Genomic DNA, 18,608 nt, shown 5'->3' with positions numbered 1-18,608 from the left:
TACAATGAAAACTACAAAACATTGAAGAAAAAAATTAAGGAAGACCTTAGAAGATGGAAAGATCTCCCATGTTCTTGGATAGCCAGAATTAATATTGTCAAAATGGCCATACTGCCAAAAGTGCTATACAGATTCAATGCAATTCCAATTAAAATCTCAGTGACGTACCTCACAGAAATAGAGCAAGCAATCATGAAATTCATCTGGAAGAATAAGAAACCCAGAATAGCTAAAGCAATCCTTAGCAGGAAGAATGAAACAGGGGGGTCGCAATACCAGAACTTCAACTATACTACAAAGCAATAGTAACAAAAACAGCATGGTATTGGCACCAAAATAGACAGGTAGATCAATGGTACAGAATAGAGGACACGGACACAAACCCAAATAAATACAATTTTCTTATACTAGACAAAGGTGCCAAAAATATGCAATGGAGAAAAGACAGCCTCTTTAACAAATGGTGCTGGGAAAACTGGAAATCCATATGTAGCAGAATGAAACTAAACCCCTATCTCTCACCCTGCACAAAACTCAACTCACAATGGATCAAGGACCTTGAAATCAGACCAGAGACCCTGCATCTTATAGAAGAAAAAGTAGGTCCAAATCTTCACCTTGTTGGCTTAGGATCAGACTTCCTTAACAGGACTTCCATAGCACAAGAAATAAAAGCAAGAATCAATAACTGGGATAGATTCAAACTAAATAGCTTTCTCTCAGCAAAGGAAACTATCAGCAATGCGAAGAGAGAGCCTACAGAGTGGGAGAATATCTTTGCCTCTCATATTTCAGATAGAGCACTCATTTCCAGAATATATAAAGAATTCAAAAAACTCTACACCAAGAATACAAATAACCCAGTCAACAAATGGGCTAAGGAAATGAACAGACACTTCACAGAAGAAGATGTACAAGCAATCAACAGATATATGAAAAAATGTTCACCATCTTTAGTAATAAGAGAAATGCAAATCAAAACTACCCTAAGATTCCATCTTACCCCAATTAGAATGGCGATTATCAAGAACACAAGCAACAATAGGTGTTGGAGAGGATGTGGGGAAAAAGGGACACTCATACATTGCTGGTGGGACTGCAAATTAGTGCAGCCACTCTGGAAAGCAGTGTGGAGATTCCTTAGAAAACTTGGAATGGACCGACCATTTGACCCAGCTATCCCACTCCTTGGCCTATACCCAAAGGACTTAAAATCAGCACACTACAGAGATACAGCCACATCAATGTTCATAGCTGCTCAATTCACAATAGCCAGACTATGGAAACAACCTAGATGTCCTTCAATTGATGAATGGATAAAGAAACTGTGGTATATATATACAATGGAATATTACTCAACTATAAAGAATAATAAAATTATGGCATTTGCAGGCAAATGGACGAAATTGGAGAATATCATGCTAAGTGAAATAAGCCAATCTCAAAAATCCAAAAGAGGAATGATCTCACTGATAAGCGGATGATGACACTTAATGGGGGGTGGGAGTGGGACAAGAATGGAGGAAGGAGGGACTGTATAGAGGGAAAAGAGAGGTGGGAGGGGTGGGGGGGGAAGGAAAAAAAATGGAATGAATCAAACATCATTACTCTATGTAAATTTATGAATATGCAAATGGTATGCTGTTACTCCATGTACAAACAGAAACAACATGTATCCCATTTGTTTACAATAAAAATAAATTAAAAAAAAAAAAATTCATTTGTAAAAATAAGAGGCCCAGAATAGCCAAAGCAATCCTTATCAAGAAAAGTGAAGCAGGAGGCACCATAATACCAGACCTTAAATTATACTACACTTGAAGTAACAAAAATGGCATGGTGTTGGCACCAAAACAGACAGGAAGACCAATGGAACAGAAGACACAGAGACAAACTCACATAAATACAGTTATCTCATACCAGACAAAGGTGCCATAAACATACACTGGAGAAAAGATAGCTTTTCAACAAATGGAGCTGGGAAAACTGGAAATCCATATGTACCAGAATGAAACTGAACCCTATCTCTCACCCTGCACAAAATTCAACTCAAAGTGGATCAAGGACATAGGCATTAGACCAGAGAACCTGCACTTACTAGAAGAAAAAGTAGGCCCAACTCTCCATCATGTTGGCTTAGGAACCCACTTCTCAACAAGACTCCTAAAGCACAAGAAGTAAAATCAAGAATCAGGAAATGGAGTGGTTATCGAACTAAAAAGTTTCTTCACAGCAAAGGAAATAATCAAGAACATGAAGACAGAGCCTACAGAATGGAAGAAAATCTTTGCCACCTGATAGAGCATTAATCTCCAGGATATATAAAAAAAAACTCAACATCAAAAACACAACCCAGTCAATAAATGGGTAGAGGAACTGAACAGGAACTTCATAGAAGAAATACAAATGGTCAACAAATATATGAAAAAATTTTGAACATCCCTAGCAATCAAAGAAATGCAAATTAAAACTACACTGAGATTCCATCTCACTTGAGTCAGAATGGCAATTATCAAGAGCATAACAATAAATGTTGGTGACGATGTGGGGAAAAGGGTACACTCACACATTGCTGGTGGGACGGCAAATTGGTGCAACCACTCTGGAAAGCAGTATGGAGATTCCTCAGAAAACTTGGAATAGAACCACCATTTGACCCAGTTATTCCACTCCTTGGTATATACCCAAAGGACATAAAATCAGCATATTACAGTTATGTGGCCACATCAACGTTTATAGCCATTCAATTCATAACAGCTAAGCTTGGAACCAACCTAGGTGCCTTCAAGAGATGAATGGATAAAGAAAATGTGGTATACATACACAATGGAATATTACTCAGCCATAAAGAAGATGAAATTATGGCATTTGCCGGTAAATGGATGAAACTGGAGACTATCATGCTAAGTGCTAAAGTGAAATAAGCCAAAGGCCAGATGTTCTCCCTGATATGCAGATACTAACACACAATGGGAAGGGGATGGAAAGGGAAGAATAGAAGTTCAGCAGATTAGACAAAGAGGAATGAAGGGAAAGGAGGAGGGGTGGGAAAAGAAAAGAATGAATTGGACATAACATTCCTATGTTTCTCTATGAATACATGACCAGTGAAACTTCACATTATTTACAACCACAAAAATGGGATCCTAATTAGAATTGTAGTCCATGCATGTATAATATGTCAAAATACACTCTATTGTCATGTATATATAAAAAGAATAAAAAATAAAGAAGAAAAAACATTTTAAAAAAATAAAACAAATATATCATTTATGGTCATTCTGAGATAAATAATATGTTTTTAGAGCTCTATTCTTATTGTGTGCATGTGGTGCTGGGGATCAAACTCAGCCTTGTGCATGCCAGGCAAGTGCTCTCCACTGAGCCCCACTAGTAGCCTGATTCTATTCTTTTGAGGAAAGTAATAAGTGAATGGTTAGAGCACTTGAAAAAAAATTTCCACATACACACACACACAAACATATACAGACATATATAAAGATATATAAGTTCTAGATTATAATTTCCAAACTATTTTAATGTACCTGTATCAATTTGTTGAGATATTTGAAGAACTGAACTCTTGGAACTAATCCTTTTTCAAGTAATTTCTTTCACTTCACAGAGTTCACAGTAATTGATATTTGTATAATGTAGCTAAAGTTTCATATCTGGACACTTATCTGCCATTCAAATTTTTTATCACTTTGAATACCTTAAAACTCCTGTTTTTTTTTTTTTTTTTTTTAAGTTCAGTCACTGTTTCTTTGTGGTACTGGGGGACTGGACCACTCTACCAATGAGCTACATACCCAGTCCTTTTCATTTTGAATATATCCATAAAAAAACACCTTTACCATGTTACAGAATGGTAATCACTTCAGAAGGTTCCTTCTTCCCTGTTAAGTCCCTCTTCAGAAACAACCATTTTTTTCTGATTTTTTTCAACATGAATTAGTGTTGCCCATTTTGTGACTTTGTACAAATGGAGCAATACAATGCATACAATGTAAGCATTGTTTAGTGTTTAGCTTCTTTGGCTCAGCATAATGTCAGTAGCTCATTTCTTTTTACTGTTGAGTTGTATTCCACTCCAAGAAATTACATTTTGTTTATCTAGTATCCTCATGATGGGTTGATTCCAACTTTGGCTACAAGATTAGAATGATTAGAGTGCTTGAAAGATGCCATGAACTTTCTTGTACAAATTATCATGTGGACAGTTGTTTTTCACTTCTCTTAGGAAATGCCTAGAAGCAGAACCACTGGAAATTAGGGCAGGTATTTAATTTTATAAAAAAAAAAAAAAAAAAAAAAAAAAAAAAAAAACCTGTCACGCTTTTTTCCAAAGTGGTATATACCATTTTATAATCCCACAAAGATATGGAAGTTCCATATTTTTGCCAATTTGCATTTCATGTGCCAATAAAGGCTATTCACTGATCTTTCTTTGGGAAATGCTAAATGTCTATTCAAAGGTTTGCTGTATTTTTAAAAATCGAATTGTCTTTTTAATACCAATTTATGAAGTTCTTTATATTTTTTAGTTTAAGTCCTTTTTCAGATATGTCCTGGAATCATTTTCCCCCCCAGTCTGTGGTTTGCCTATTATTTTCCTAATGGTGCCCTTTAATGCACAGAAGATTTTAATTTAAATAAAGTTGAATCATCTTTTGTGTTTTTGGTAACTCTTTGTCCACACCAAGAAATCTTTGCCTATGCTCAGATGACACAGATGTTTTCCTGTACTTGATTCTAGAAGCTTTGTAGTTTCAGCTTTTATGTTCAACCCACTGGTCACCCTTAGATTAAGTTTATTTCCATACAGGTATCTAATCCTTCCACTGAAGTGCTTTGGTGCCATTATGAAGCTAACTGCGTATATTGAGTGTGGATCTATTTCTAATCTGTAATCTTGCTTCATAGCACTCCAATAGAATGTTGAATAGAAATGGTGAGCATCCTTACATCATTCCTAATTTTAATAGCAAAACATTAAAAAACTTCACTAATAAGTATATAGCAGTCAGTAGTTTTGTATATGAACTTTATCAGGTTAAGGAAATTCCAGTTCTAGCACAAATGAATGAGTATTAGTACTATCAAGTGACTTTTGGTATTTATTTGATAGGACTATTATTATTCTTGGTATATATGGTGATATGATGTTTTAAATTTATTGAGTAACTTTTAAAAATATATATTTTAGAGTAGGTTTAGGTTCAGAACAAAACGGAGTAGAAACTACTGAGTTCTCATATAATCCCAGATATATACAAAGAATCACATCTATAAAATTGACAGTTTTTACACTTTATGAGTTTTGTTTTGTTTTGTTTTTTTATAGTTATGTTGCCCAGGCTGGTTTTTCTGAGCTACCTAGACAAGGATGGTTAGGAAAGGAAAACGAATGATGTAGAGGCAAAGAAGAATAAATTAAAAATTTTAAAAGTTAATTAATTAGAGTGCAAGTGTGTGTATGGGAGGGCACTGGGGATTGAACCAGTGGTGCTCTACCCCTGGGCTTCACTCACCAGCCCTTTTTTATTTTTATTTTGAGATGGGATCTCACTAAGTTGTTGAGGCTGACCTCCAACTTGCAATCTTCCTGCTTCAGCCTCCTAAGAAATTTTTTAAAAATTTTAACAATTCATAGCTGTACTTATTTTAATGAATTTAAAATTTTATCTTCATAGTAGTTTGCTTTAGTTTATGCTGTGCATGTTAATTTGAACCAGTATACTGATTACTTTAAAAAGTGTATTTCATACATGAAAAGAGAGTAACATATACAGTAAATTACTGCAGAATCTTTATTTTTTTAAATCTCTAATAGGGATTATCTTGTCTAAAAATGACAAGTCACAATAGTAACAAGCTCATCTTCTTCACTTACCTGTAACTTTGGTTCCAATAACCAGGGGCAAAGGAATTTCATCTGGGAGATCTTTGAATTGTGAAACATCTGCAACTTTCCTTTGTTGTAAGAGTCTTATTTTCTGTCGTTTCTGTTTTAATGCTGATCTCTCTTCCTCAAAAAATGCAGAAGAACATCTAGAATAAATTATAAAAATCATATAAACTGATAACTATCCTACACAGAAACTTAAAGTCTGACCATCCATCTCACTGTTTCCTTTTCCTTCTCATTTTTTGAGTGCTATATTTAAAAATGGGATTGTAGAAATTATTTCTCTGTAAATTACTTTTAATAAAAAAAAAAAACAGTGTTGCAAGACAAAGATATGTAGCTCTAGATTATTCCTCCTACAAAGTAGGATTTGTTCACCATCCTTTGACAAAACTGTCTGGATCCTAGGTCTCCTTTTAAAGATAAAGTTCAATTTCAATATTCTATTCAGAAGAATATGACATTTTCTTTCTGAACCAGTAAGCATACCAATGTAGATTTAAAGATGAGACCTGCCAGTATATGAACTTTTAATTAATCATACTTCCTGCCTTTAAGTATGAATAATGAATTCACTTTTAACTCTAGGGCCCATCTTACTTCCATTTTCAAATTCTAAGATGATTCAAAGCATTTAGAAGAGTGCAAAACTGTAATCCCAGCTACTTGGGAGGATGAGGCAGGAGGTTCACAAGTTCCATGTTGTTGCCATGTATCAACAGTACATTCTTTTTATGGATAATATTCTACTGTATATTTCATAATTTGTTCAGACATTTGGGCTGCTTTCAGTTTGCTATTGAAAAGTTGAGGGAGACAGTCGGTAGAATGCTTGCCTTGCAAGCACAAGGACCTGGGTTCAATCCCCAGCACCACAAAAAAAAAAAAAAAAGTTGATATGAACATTAGTGTATGAGTTTTTGTATAAACATATCCTTTCATTCCACTCCACCTAGGAGAGCCAAACTGTTTTCCATTTTACATTCCCACCATCAGTGTAGGAGACTGTAAGTTTCCCTATATCCTCACCAACAATTGGTATGTTCAGTCTTGTAAATTTTGGACATTGCAGTTTAATTTGTGTCTTATTAAGAACTAATGATGTTGAACATCATTCTATGTGCTTATTCAATCTTTTTTTTTTTTGGTGGAGGTGGATACCAGGGATCGAACTCAGGCGAACTTGATCACTGAGTCACATCCCCAACTCTATTTCATATTTTATTTAGAGACAGGATCACACTGAGTTGCTTAGCACCTTGCTTTTGCTGAGGCTAGCTTTGAACTCACGATCCTCCTGCCTCAGCCTCCCAAGCTGCTGGGATTACAAGTGTGTGCCACCGTGCACGGCCCAATATCTTTATATCTATGGTAAAGCATCATTTAAATCTTTTGCCAATTTGCTAACTGGGCTATTTAAGTTTGACTGAATTTTGAAGCGTTCTTCACACATTTTGGTTATCATATACATGCTTCCATTAGTCAAATTTTATTTAAACATAATATTTTGCATATTTAATGTATTTAACATGGTTTTCAATTTAAAAGATTTTCAAAAGGTACTGAAAATTTTAATATCCATGTTCCTCAATTACCCAGTCTGCTTCCCAGAGAACCATTATTATACATTTCTTTTGTCTTTCATTGATATTTTATGCATATATAAGCAAAAAAAAAGCTTATATTCTTCCTCTACTTCTCTCAATGGCTACAATATGCTGTTATGTATTCTGCATTTCTTTCTTAATATATCTTATCAATTAATCTATTACCAATACACAAAGAGCATCTTCTGTTTTTGTTTCTGTTGCCAGGTATCGAACCCAGGGTTCTGCACATGCTAAGCTTGTACTCTACCATTGAACTACACTCTCAGTTCATGTTTTTGTTTTACATTAAATGGTTTCAAATTTTCTATTCTAAGTAACATATTTTAATCTTTCCCAAATTTATGGACATTTAGATTGTTGCCAATCTTTTGATACTACAAATAGTACTGTAATAAGTACCTTTGCACATGTCATTTCACCTATGTGCAAGTATTTCTGTGGTATGAACTCAGAACAGTTAGGTTGAAGAATATGAAAATTTGTAAATTTGATCAATTTTTATCAAATTTTCCCCCACAGAGATTATATACAAGTAATCTCTCACCAGCAAAACATAAAGAAATGACTATTTTATCCTAACACTGCCAACCCAATATGGTAAACTTTATGAACTTTGTCAATTTGAAAATTAAAAAACAGTATTCCAGCATATTTTGATTTTGACTTTTCTTTTTATTGTTGATAAATCTTTATTTATTTAAATGCAGGGTTGAGAATCAAACTCAGCATCTCACACATACTAGGCAAGTACTCTACCACTGAGCTACAACCCCAGCCCTAATTTGGAGTTCTCCATGAGGAAAACTGCAATTTTTTCATGTTAAGAGCTATTTTTTTCCTTTCCTTTGAATTACCTATTTATAATCAGTTTTTACTATGAGTTATTTGATTTTTTCCTATGATTTAAGGAGTTCTTTACAAATTAGGGAGTTAATCCTCTGTAATAAAAATTATAGATATTTCTGTTACTATCTTTTGACTTTTTGTTGTTTCTTGGTCATGAAAAACGTTATTTTTAGGATGTCAAATTTATTGATATTTTCTTATGGCTCCTAGCTTTAGGGCCTATTAGAAAAACACTTTCCAATTCAAGATACACAAATTGCTGTTTTTCTCCAATAGTTTTGTTGTTTCATTTAAAACATATTTAAATCTTTTATCTTTTTTCAATTTTTTCCTGGTATAAGGTATGAGACCCACTTGCTTTTTCTCCAGATTTATACACAGTACTTTCTCTTTTATATATATATATATTTTTTTTTTTTTTCCCTAGTTGTCCATGGGTCTTTATTTAATTAATTTATTTACATGTGGTGCTGAGGATCGAACCCAGTGCCTCACACTAGCTAGGCAAGTGTCCTTCCACTGAGCCACAACCCCAGCCCTACACAGTACTTTCAATCTCTATTAAACAATCGGCTGGGCATGGTGGTGTGCGCCCATAATCCCAGGCTGAGGCAGGAGGATCGCAAGTTCCAGGCCAGCCTCAGCAGCTTAGTGAGACGCTCTCTCAAAAAAATAAAAATAAAATAGGGCTGGGGTGATAGCTCAAAGGTAAAACAAACCCAGATTTAATCCACAGTACCAAACCAAACAATAATTCATTCTCCTTCTCCATGTACTTGAGAGGTAACCACTCTGTTTTTACTAAATTCCAATAGACTTCCATGATTGTGTGTGGACTGTTTATTTTTAATTAATTTTCTATTTATGTACCACTCTCACAGTTTTAATTATGGTCACTTAACCTATTTTGTGCTCTAGCCCTTATGTTTTCAATCTTAATCCTAGTGATTATTTCAATACTTCAACTAGCAGCTGATAAATTGGTCTCTCTTCATTAGTTGTATTTTCAGAATTTCTCTATTTGATTTTTCCTTTTCAAATGTGAATTTTAGAATTATTAGCTTAAAAGAAAAAAAAGAGGTTACTGATACTTTCATTGGGACTGATTAATTTACAGATGAATTTAGGATGTTGTGTCTTCTTTTCTGAGATCATGGGTGTCTTCCCACTTGTTCAGATGTATTTGTATCTTCCTTTTTTTTTTTTTTTTTTTTTTTTTTTTTTTTGTGGTACTGTACTGGGGATTGAACCCAGGGGCATTCTACCACCAAGTTACAATCCCAGCCCTTTTCATTTTTAATTTTGAGACAAGGTCTCAGTAAGTTCCCCAGGCTGGCCTTGAGCTTTTGGTCCTCCTACCTTAGCCCGCCAGTGTCACTGGGATTATAGGCAATGTGCCACTCACTGTGCCAGCTCCTTTTTATCTTCTAACTGGATGTAGTTTTACCAGTTGATTTTTAAGATTAGAATATTTCAAAAAGTATATTGTATGAATAATATGAATTATATTCCGACTTCTTTAGGGAAAGAAAAAGTATAAACTGTTGTTGAAAAAAAGACCTCAACTTTCAATTAACCTTGATGAATTAAAGGACTATAAGATTAAGTAATAGAGGTAAGTAAGAATAGAGGATAAATTAACAAGAGAAATATGTACTCAAAAAAACTACAGAATTAAAACAGTAAAATAAATAGTGACTAATATCCTATCTTCTATAATTAGAAATAGTGTAGCTCATATTACTCAGCCATAAAGAATGATAAAATTATGGCATTTGCAGGCAAATGGATGAAATTGGAGAATATCATGCTAAGTGAGATAAGCCAATCTCAAAAAGCCAAAGGACGACTGATATCACTAATAAGTGGAGGATGACACATAATGGGGGGGAGGGAAGGGTTAGTGTTAGGGTTAGAGTTAGGGTTAGGGAGGGGGGCAAGTATGGAGGAAGGAACTACTGTATAGAGGGTAAAGAGGGGTGGGAGGGGTGGGGGGAAGGGAAGAAATAACGGAGTGAATCAAACAACATTACTCTATGTAAATTGATGATTACACAAATGGTATGCCTTTACGCCATGTACAAACAGAGAAACAACATGTATCCCATTTGTTTACAATAAAAAAAAAAAAAAAAAGAAATAGTGTAGCTCAATATGCTAAAACACACAAAATCCATCCAAAAAAATCCCAAATAGCCTGAGATCATATATTTTCTGTATGAAACACATCAAGTAATAAACTAAATTTTAATTTTGTTCTTATAAATGTTGAAAATATTAAAAACATCATCAGCGAGATCATCTTATAAAAGACAGATAAAATACTATTAGAAGTTCAATTAAAATTTCTTTTTCTTTCTTTCTTTTTTTTTTGTGGTGTTGGGGATTGAATCCAGGGACTCATGCATATTAAGCAAGAGTTCTATCATTGAGTTAAAGTCCCCAACCCTCAATTAAAAATTTCTCCTTGCATTTTTTTTTGGGGGGGGGCGGGGGTACCGGGGATTGAACTCAGGGGAACTCAACCACTGAGCCATACCCCCAGCCCTATTTTGTATTTTTTTTTTAGACAAAGGTTTCACTGAGTTGCTTAGTGCTTCACCATTGCTGAGGCTGGCTTTGAACTTGGGATCCTCCTGCCTCAGCCTTCCGAGCTGCTGGGTCTCCTTGCATTTCATCATCATCTACAGAAGTTGTTAAAACTAAATTCCATTTCTATTTGTCTAAGTCACTTTATATTTCTAGGCCTCTCTTGAACTTTCCCACCATTGAAAAGAAAAAGTCTTACACATGCTTTTACTAAGCAGACAAAGAATAATCTAATTCTGCTTCTGACATATTTCAAAATTTCACTCAAAAGTAATATAAGGTTTCTAATGTGTTACCAAGATAACACTAGAAAAGGGAAAGTCATTTTGCATGAAAAAACATTTTGAAAAAGTAACACTGGATAGATTAACTTTTCAAATGTTTTATATAAAGTAAAATAGGTAATTGAAGGAAACCTCTTGAAGTGATGAGGGTTTCAAACAATAACAATGTACACCTAATTTTAGAGCTTCCTTAAATACTTCTAGGACATTCTTAAATATTTTTTGGAACACAGTGGGACTCAGGTAATTTAAAATAGTAAAATTATGTTTAAAACATAATTATGGGGCTGGGGCTGTAGGTCAGTGGTAGAGCACTTGTTTGGCATGTGTGAAGCACTAGGTTCAATCCTCAGCACAACAAAAAATAAATAAAATAAAGGTATTGTGTCCATCTACAACAAAAAATATTTAAAACAAAACAGAATTATGCTTAAAACCTGTGTTCAGAACGAAAATTGTACATTTAATCATAAGATGATAAATATAAAAAGCACCTTCATTAAAGTTTGCTAACAATATAAATGACATATAAAGTATTCTGAAAATTATTCTAGTTATCTAGAAGATTAAAAAAAAATTAATGGCTAAGTACAGTGTGCACACCTGTAATCCCAGTGAGTAGGAAGGCTAAGGCAGGAGAACTGCAAGTTCAAGGCCAGCCTCAGCAACTTGCCTCAAAACAAAAAATAAAGAAGACTAAGGATGTAGCTCAATGGTAGAGCAAAGAACTGGGTCAATCCCTAGTAACACACACACACACACACAGAGTTAATATAGTGATACTATCACCTATTTATTACTTTTATTTAAAAAAAAAAATCACTTTTTACCTCCGTGGTTTTCCCATAAGCCGCCTGATTTTTCCCCATTCTACTCTTGTTAATTTTCTTGTTTTCAAATTAGGAAAAGATTCCTTTAGACATACACAGAAGTCATTATCACCTTCAAAAAGTGGTCTGTAAAATAGAAATGGTATTTTATTGGTTAATACATATTATTTTCTTAACAGACACAAAATTCAAAATATGCATTCCAATTTTCCACACCATACTAATCACAAAATGTCAAACTTTCACACTGACCTTATCTATAGACAAAACAGGTACAAATTCAAAATATTAAAACTAAATCCTTGGCACTGTGAAACAACTGACATATGTAAGTTATTCAAGAAATACTGTCTGTGATTGAGATTCCAGAAGAAACTGATTTTGTTCAATCATCTATATGACTATATATTTTGGGATGCTGTCCTGGTCCAGGCATTATATCTGGTAAAGACAAGCAATAATGCCAGCTTTAATAAAGTATCTTTGTCCTAAGGGTAATATCATCACTCTTTGTGACTAACCCTGGAGGATGCCGGAGGATTAGATTAGTTTTAGGGAATCCCAGAAGAACTCAGATCACACTAAGATACCCTGAAAGCTTTCATAAGCTGTGGGGAAAAAAAAAAAAAATACTATTCACAGTGTGAGAAACCAGGAATCCAGTCTTAACAATGATACAATAGTGCCTTGGCTCAAAGTACACCCCTCAGATTCACAAGCTTCAGAGTAGGTAATGGTTTGGAAACTAGAAGGAAAGATAAACAGCTAGCATAATATGCACCAATAACAGACATACAAGGATGGATTAGAAATCAGAACTTTTCCTCATTAACTTCTATTTTCAAATAACAAGATTTCAGCCAAATCTCTTTTACTTAAAAACGTACGTATAATTAAAGTGCTTAAGTATCATTCCTAAAATATAAAGACTACCCTCCTAAAACATCTTATTGAGTCATTTTTACCATTAGTAATAGTTTCTATATTATTATACTAGCAGTGGATTTATAAAATAAATCTCATTCATTGCAAATAATGGAGCTTTGATTAGGGTATCTCTATAGTCTTTGTTAACTATAATGTAGAAATTATACTTTCATTTAATTTTTAACAAAAATATATAACTACTTCCCCCAAAGGGGTAGGGTAGAAAACGATGAAAAACAGAAATGAATCCAACTGAAATGAGGAATAGAAAACTGGATTCAACTGCTGGTGGCATACACCTGTAATTCCAGTTACTTGGGAGGCTGAGATAGAAGAATCATTTAAGCCCAGGAACTGAGACCAGCCTGGATAATAATAACAAGACCATGTATAAAAAGAAAAGAAAAAAGAGAGAAAAAGAAAAGTGAACTCGGAAAAAATAAGATCTAAGATCAAAATAGACCTATAGAAAAGTTGCAGCTCATAACATTTGAAAAACTTAAAATTTCTAGTTCAGGTAATATTCATGATATAAGCCATGATACATACTTATCTATATTTGAATAGAACCACTCATATATGCACCATTTATGTGCTTTGGGAAGCTTGAGTAGGTTCCGTAACCGAAAACCAATCTTCTGTGAAGCTTTCTTATCCGGTGTTGACATTGTTGCTGTAAATTTCTATATGATTAAAAAAAAAAAAAGATAAATTATAGCTCCATTAGTAAAAATGAACATTTAAAACAGTGAATAAAAAAGGTAAGTTATATTTAAGTACTCAAAAATTTTTTATAGTACTTAACATGAAATTTTAAAATTATTGTTTAATAAACAAACATCCTGATTATTTCTGACAAAGTTAAAGCCTCAAGTTTCATAACATAGTCTTACCAGAAGGTGAAATGTTTACCCCCACCATGTTCACATTGTGCAATACATTATCAATTTAAATATATAGGAAGAAGGGACTTATATGAAATATTCCTACCCGTCACGGGTCAAAAGAGTTCAGTAAGAGGAACTCTGCTGGGCCAGGTGTGTAGCTCAGTGGCAGAACACTTACCTAGCATGCGTGAGGTCCTGGGTTCAATTCCCAGCAACCAAAAAAATAAAAATAGTAAAGGTACTCTGCTGAGAAGGCAAAAAGAGGGAATGCACATATGCATGCAGATAAGCACTAGGCCCAGAAGTGAACTCTATACCAAGTCAGAGAACTCTAATGCCATCCAAATATTTTAGATTATTGAAGAAAGAAAAAAAAATTTCCCTAGTGTTAAGTCAACATTATAACAAAAGCTGCCAAAGTATAATAAAAGAAAACTTCAGAAAATATCATTCATGTATTGTATATAGATTTTTAAAATCCTTAATAAAACTTAATTAAAAAACAAAACTTTAACATTGGAGCATCAAAAGAATACAACACAACTCAGTGGGATTCATATCAAATATATAAGGATGATACAGTAATAGGAAAGTATTAATGTACTTCCATTATTAATAAATCAAAATAAGAAAAGTTACCTCCGTTGATGCTAAAGACATCTGAATAATACCCATTAAAAACAAACTTAACAGGCTGGGTGCAGTGGTGCACACCTGTAATTTCAACGGCTTGGGAGACCGAGGCACGAGGATCTCGAGTTCAAAGCCAGCATCAGCAACTTAGGGAAGCCCTGAGCAACTTAGCGAGACCTTGTCTCAAAACAAGATATAAACAGTGCTGGGGATGTGGCTCAGTGGTTAAGCACCCCTGGATTTAATCCTCAGTATCAAAAACAAAACCAAACCCAGACTTACTAGAACAGAAATAGATTCCTGAAAAAACAAATATACAACATACCAAAAATTTCATGATAGACTAATATAGTGCTTGGGGGAAAATTTAATTTATAAACTTTAGTTTTAAGTCTAAACTCTATTAGAAGAAAGATCTCAAACTACCAATATTAACCTTTTTTCTGTTGCCAATAACACAGCACTATAGAGTAGGTGAGTTATAAAGAGGTTTATTTCAGCTTACAGTTTTGGGGGTCCAAGGCCAAGGGGCCACATTTGGCATTATGTGGTAAAAGTCAGGGAGCTTGTGGATTTTGTGTCTAAGCACTAGTCTGGTCTTTCTCCAACTTCTTATAAAGTCAAGAGGATTCAATCATGGAGGCCCCACCCCATGACTTTATCTAAATCTAATCACATCCCAAAAGCCCCACATTTAAACACCATATCAGATGAAGTTTCTATTATCTTCATACCTCACAGTAGGGATTATATTTCAACACATGAAACTGTGGGGAAACAAACCACAGCACTACCTTTCCATCTTAAGAAACAAGAAAAAGGAAAGCAAGATAAATACAAAGCAACCTGAAAGAAGGAAATAAGATTAAAGCAGAAATAAGAAAAATAGAAAAAATTTTTTTTTTAAAAATCAGTGAAACCACAAATTCTTTGAAAAGATCAAGAAACCTTTAACTAGACTGACCAAAGAAATAAAAATAAACAGATCCTTTCATAACTTGATGCAATAGGTTGAATGTGTCCACTAAATTTCATGTGTTAGAAACTTAATTCCCCAAATCACAAGTTAATGGTATTTGAGCGGCTGGACCTTTAAGAGGTGTGTTAGATCATGAGGGCTCTGCCCTTATGAATGGATTAATCCACTCATAGATTAATGGGTAGTTGAGAGTGGCTTTGTTATAAAAGCAAGATCTCTCTGGCACCCTGGCTCTGTGTTGGCATGTGATATGATCTGCTGTGCCATAATCCAGCAGAGCAAGAAGGCCCTCATCAGATGCTGAGCAGATGCCAATACTACCCTCTAAGACCTCCAGAACCATGAGCCAAAATAAACTTCTTTTCTTTATAAATAATCAGTTGTTGGTAGTCAATTATGGCAACAGAAAACAGACTAAGACACTTGATAAAACACATTTCTCTAAACTCCAGTCCAAAAAACTGTATTTGATTGGAGATGTAGTGCAGTAGTAAAACCCCTGCCTAGCAAGTTGAGGGCCTAGGTTTAATCTCCAGTACTGGGGGAAAAAGAAATCAGTATCATTTTTAATGTTAAGATACCAAAAACAGCTGGGAGTGTGTGGCGTACACCTGTAATTCTAGTGGCTAGGGAGGCTGAGGCAGAAGGATTTCAAGTTCAAAGCTAGCCTCAGCAATTTAGTGAGGCCCTAAGCAACTTAGAGAAATCCTGTCTCAAAATTAAAAATACAGAGGGTGAGGATGTGGCTTAGTGGTTAAGCATCCTTGGTTCAATCCCTGGTACTAAAAAATAAAATACTAAAAGCAGTTTAATTAAAGTGAGGAATATGAACAAGATATAAACTATTACCATTATTTTTAAACATGATTTTGAAGGAATTGGCCAAATAGATAACAGGAATAAAAAATAGATAATTACCACTATATGAAAGTGACATGACTGCCCCAGAAAAGTGAAAAAAAAAAAAAAAAAAAAATCAACTGTAATCATTAAGTTAAGAAAATTTAATAAAGTAGGTGAATACAAATTTGATATGTAAAAATCAGTATCCTAAAGAGTCAATATAAAAGTCACTGTCTTTTCTAAAAATAAATGAGAATTGGTTAGATAATAAAACAAGAAAAGCTGAGTACACACACCTGTTAATCCTAGCAACTCAGGAGGATGTGACAGGAAGACTGCAAGTTCGAGGCCAGCCTCAGCAGCTCAGAGAGATGCTGTCTCAAAATAAAATATAAAAAGGGCTGGGGATGTAGCTTGGTGGTACAGCACCTCTGGGTTCAATCCCCAGTAAGGGGGATGGAGCAAAAACAAGAAAAATCCTGTTTATGGTAGCAAAAATGATAAGAACAAAAATTAAGTACCTAAGAATATACCTAAGAAATGTGCAAAGAAATGGAAAAAAAATTAACTATTGAAAGCAATTAAGGACTAAAATAAGTGGAATCACAACCAATGCTTGGATAGGTAGTCTTGATTTTACATATATGGCATTTCCTACAATTCAGTTTATAATATTATGCAATCTCAATAAAAATACAATAAAGTTTTTTCCTATTCAAGTCGATTCTAAAGTTCATATGGAAAAATAAACGCACAAGAATACTTAGCAAAAAAAAATCTAAAAAAATAAGAATACATAATATCTTGCCAGACATTAAAACATAACAAAGTCATGTAAAAACAATTTGATATTAGCACATAAAGAGACATACTAGACATAGAAAGCCTAGAAGTAACCCCATATATATATATATGTATATGAATATATACATGAATTTAGTTAAATATATATATGAATTTAGTTTGTGATGAAGAAAGCATTTTAAATCAATATATAAAAGCTGGATTATAATAAATATTACCAGGCCAACTAATAGAAGTTGGGAGAAAAAAAATAGGTTGCAGTTTTCCTTCCTTCCTTAATCCAAAATAAGTTCCAAATGTATTGAAGATTTAAACATTCAAAAAACTGAAGTAAGAGGAAATATCAAAGAATTCTGAAACTATAAATTTTAGGTTAGGGAATTAGGCCTTTCCAAGCATGACAAACTCAAGAAGTTATAAAAAGCAAAGTTATATTTGATCCTTAAATTTTTATAAAATCCTGCTTGTTGGACAATATAAAAGCAAAAGCAAAACAAGAACTAAAAAAGAAAAAAAATTATAACCAATATAAACAGGCAAGGGTTAATATTCTTAATACATATAAAAAAGTCTTATCAGTAGCAAGAAAACAACCAAAATCCAACAGAAAAACAGGAGAAAGACAATTTACAGAAGAAATAGTTTTTGAATTGTATCTCAACCTCACTCACAGATGAAATGCCAACAGAAACAAGGCACAGTGGCACACACATGTAATCCCAGCTACTCAACAGACTGAGGCAGGAGAATCCCAAATTTGAGGCCAGAATTGGCAACTTACTGAGACCTTGTCTCAAAATAAAAAGTATCAAGAGCCCAGGATATGGCTCAATGGTAGAGTGGCCCTGGATTCAATCCCCAGTACTAGAGGGGAGAGTTTATTTCTACAGATTAGAAAAATCTGGAAGTTTGGTTATATGCTGAGTTGGCCAGCATCTGGGAAAATTAAGACTGCTCTATTGCTGGTTGAAAACATAATTTGGCACTACTTTAAAAACTTTAAATGTGCATATCCTATGATCCAGTAATTCCACATTTTAGGCATCTGTCCTAGAAAAACATTTGCAAATTCATACAAACATGCTTGGGATGTTCACTGCAGCATTGTTTGTAAGAGTGAAAACTTAGAAACCATTTCAATGCTCCCAAATGTGAGAACTTGTAAATAAATTATGGTATTGTATAAGACTGAATATTATACATTGGTAAAAAGAAGCAAAATACTGAATTCTGTTTGCCTATGTATCAATGTAGCCAGATCTCAAGGAAAAAGTATTTTTTCTGTGGTACTGGATAGTGAACCCAGGGCACTCTACCACTGAGCAATATCCCCAGCCTTTTTTATTTTTATTTTGAGGCAGGGCCTCACTAAATTGCCCAGGCTGGCCTTGAACTTGTGATCCTCCTGCTTCAGCCTCCTGAATAGGTGCAATTACAGGTGTGCACCATTTTGTCTGGCTCAAAA

The 18,608-nt window shown here is 34.1% G+C and overlaps 1 protein-coding gene across 2 annotated transcripts in view; it reads right to left on the bottom strand.

Moving 5' to 3' along the window:
* The window catches only part of LIN9 (lin-9 DREAM MuvB core complex component), a 92,707-nt gene that overhangs the window by 58,640 nt on the left and 15,459 nt on the right, over positions 1-18,608 (bottom strand). Inside the window, exons 1-4 of one of the 2 annotated variants that reach the window (XM_079106689.1) lie at positions 16,636-16,767; positions 13,547-13,680; positions 12,071-12,196; positions 5,897-6,054 (exon numbers count right to left, since the gene is read on the bottom strand). In XM_079106689.1, the coding sequence (XP_078962815.1) occupies positions 5,897-6,054; positions 12,071-12,196; positions 13,547-13,665 (403 nt within the window). In that variant the 5' untranslated portion in view covers positions 13,666-13,680; positions 16,636-16,767. Of the gene's footprint in view, positions 1-5,896; positions 6,055-12,070; positions 12,197-13,546; positions 13,681-16,635; positions 16,768-18,608 lie in introns of those variants that run through there. The other variant, XM_079106688.1, reaches the window with a different exon arrangement.

This window comes from Sciurus vulgaris (genome assembly GCF_902686455.1).
Source record: "Sciurus vulgaris genome assembly, chromosome: 12".
NCBI classification, from domain to species: domain Eukaryota; kingdom Metazoa; phylum Chordata; class Mammalia; order Rodentia; family Sciuridae; genus Sciurus; species Sciurus vulgaris.
This window is presented reverse-complemented; position numbering and strand designations above follow the sequence as displayed.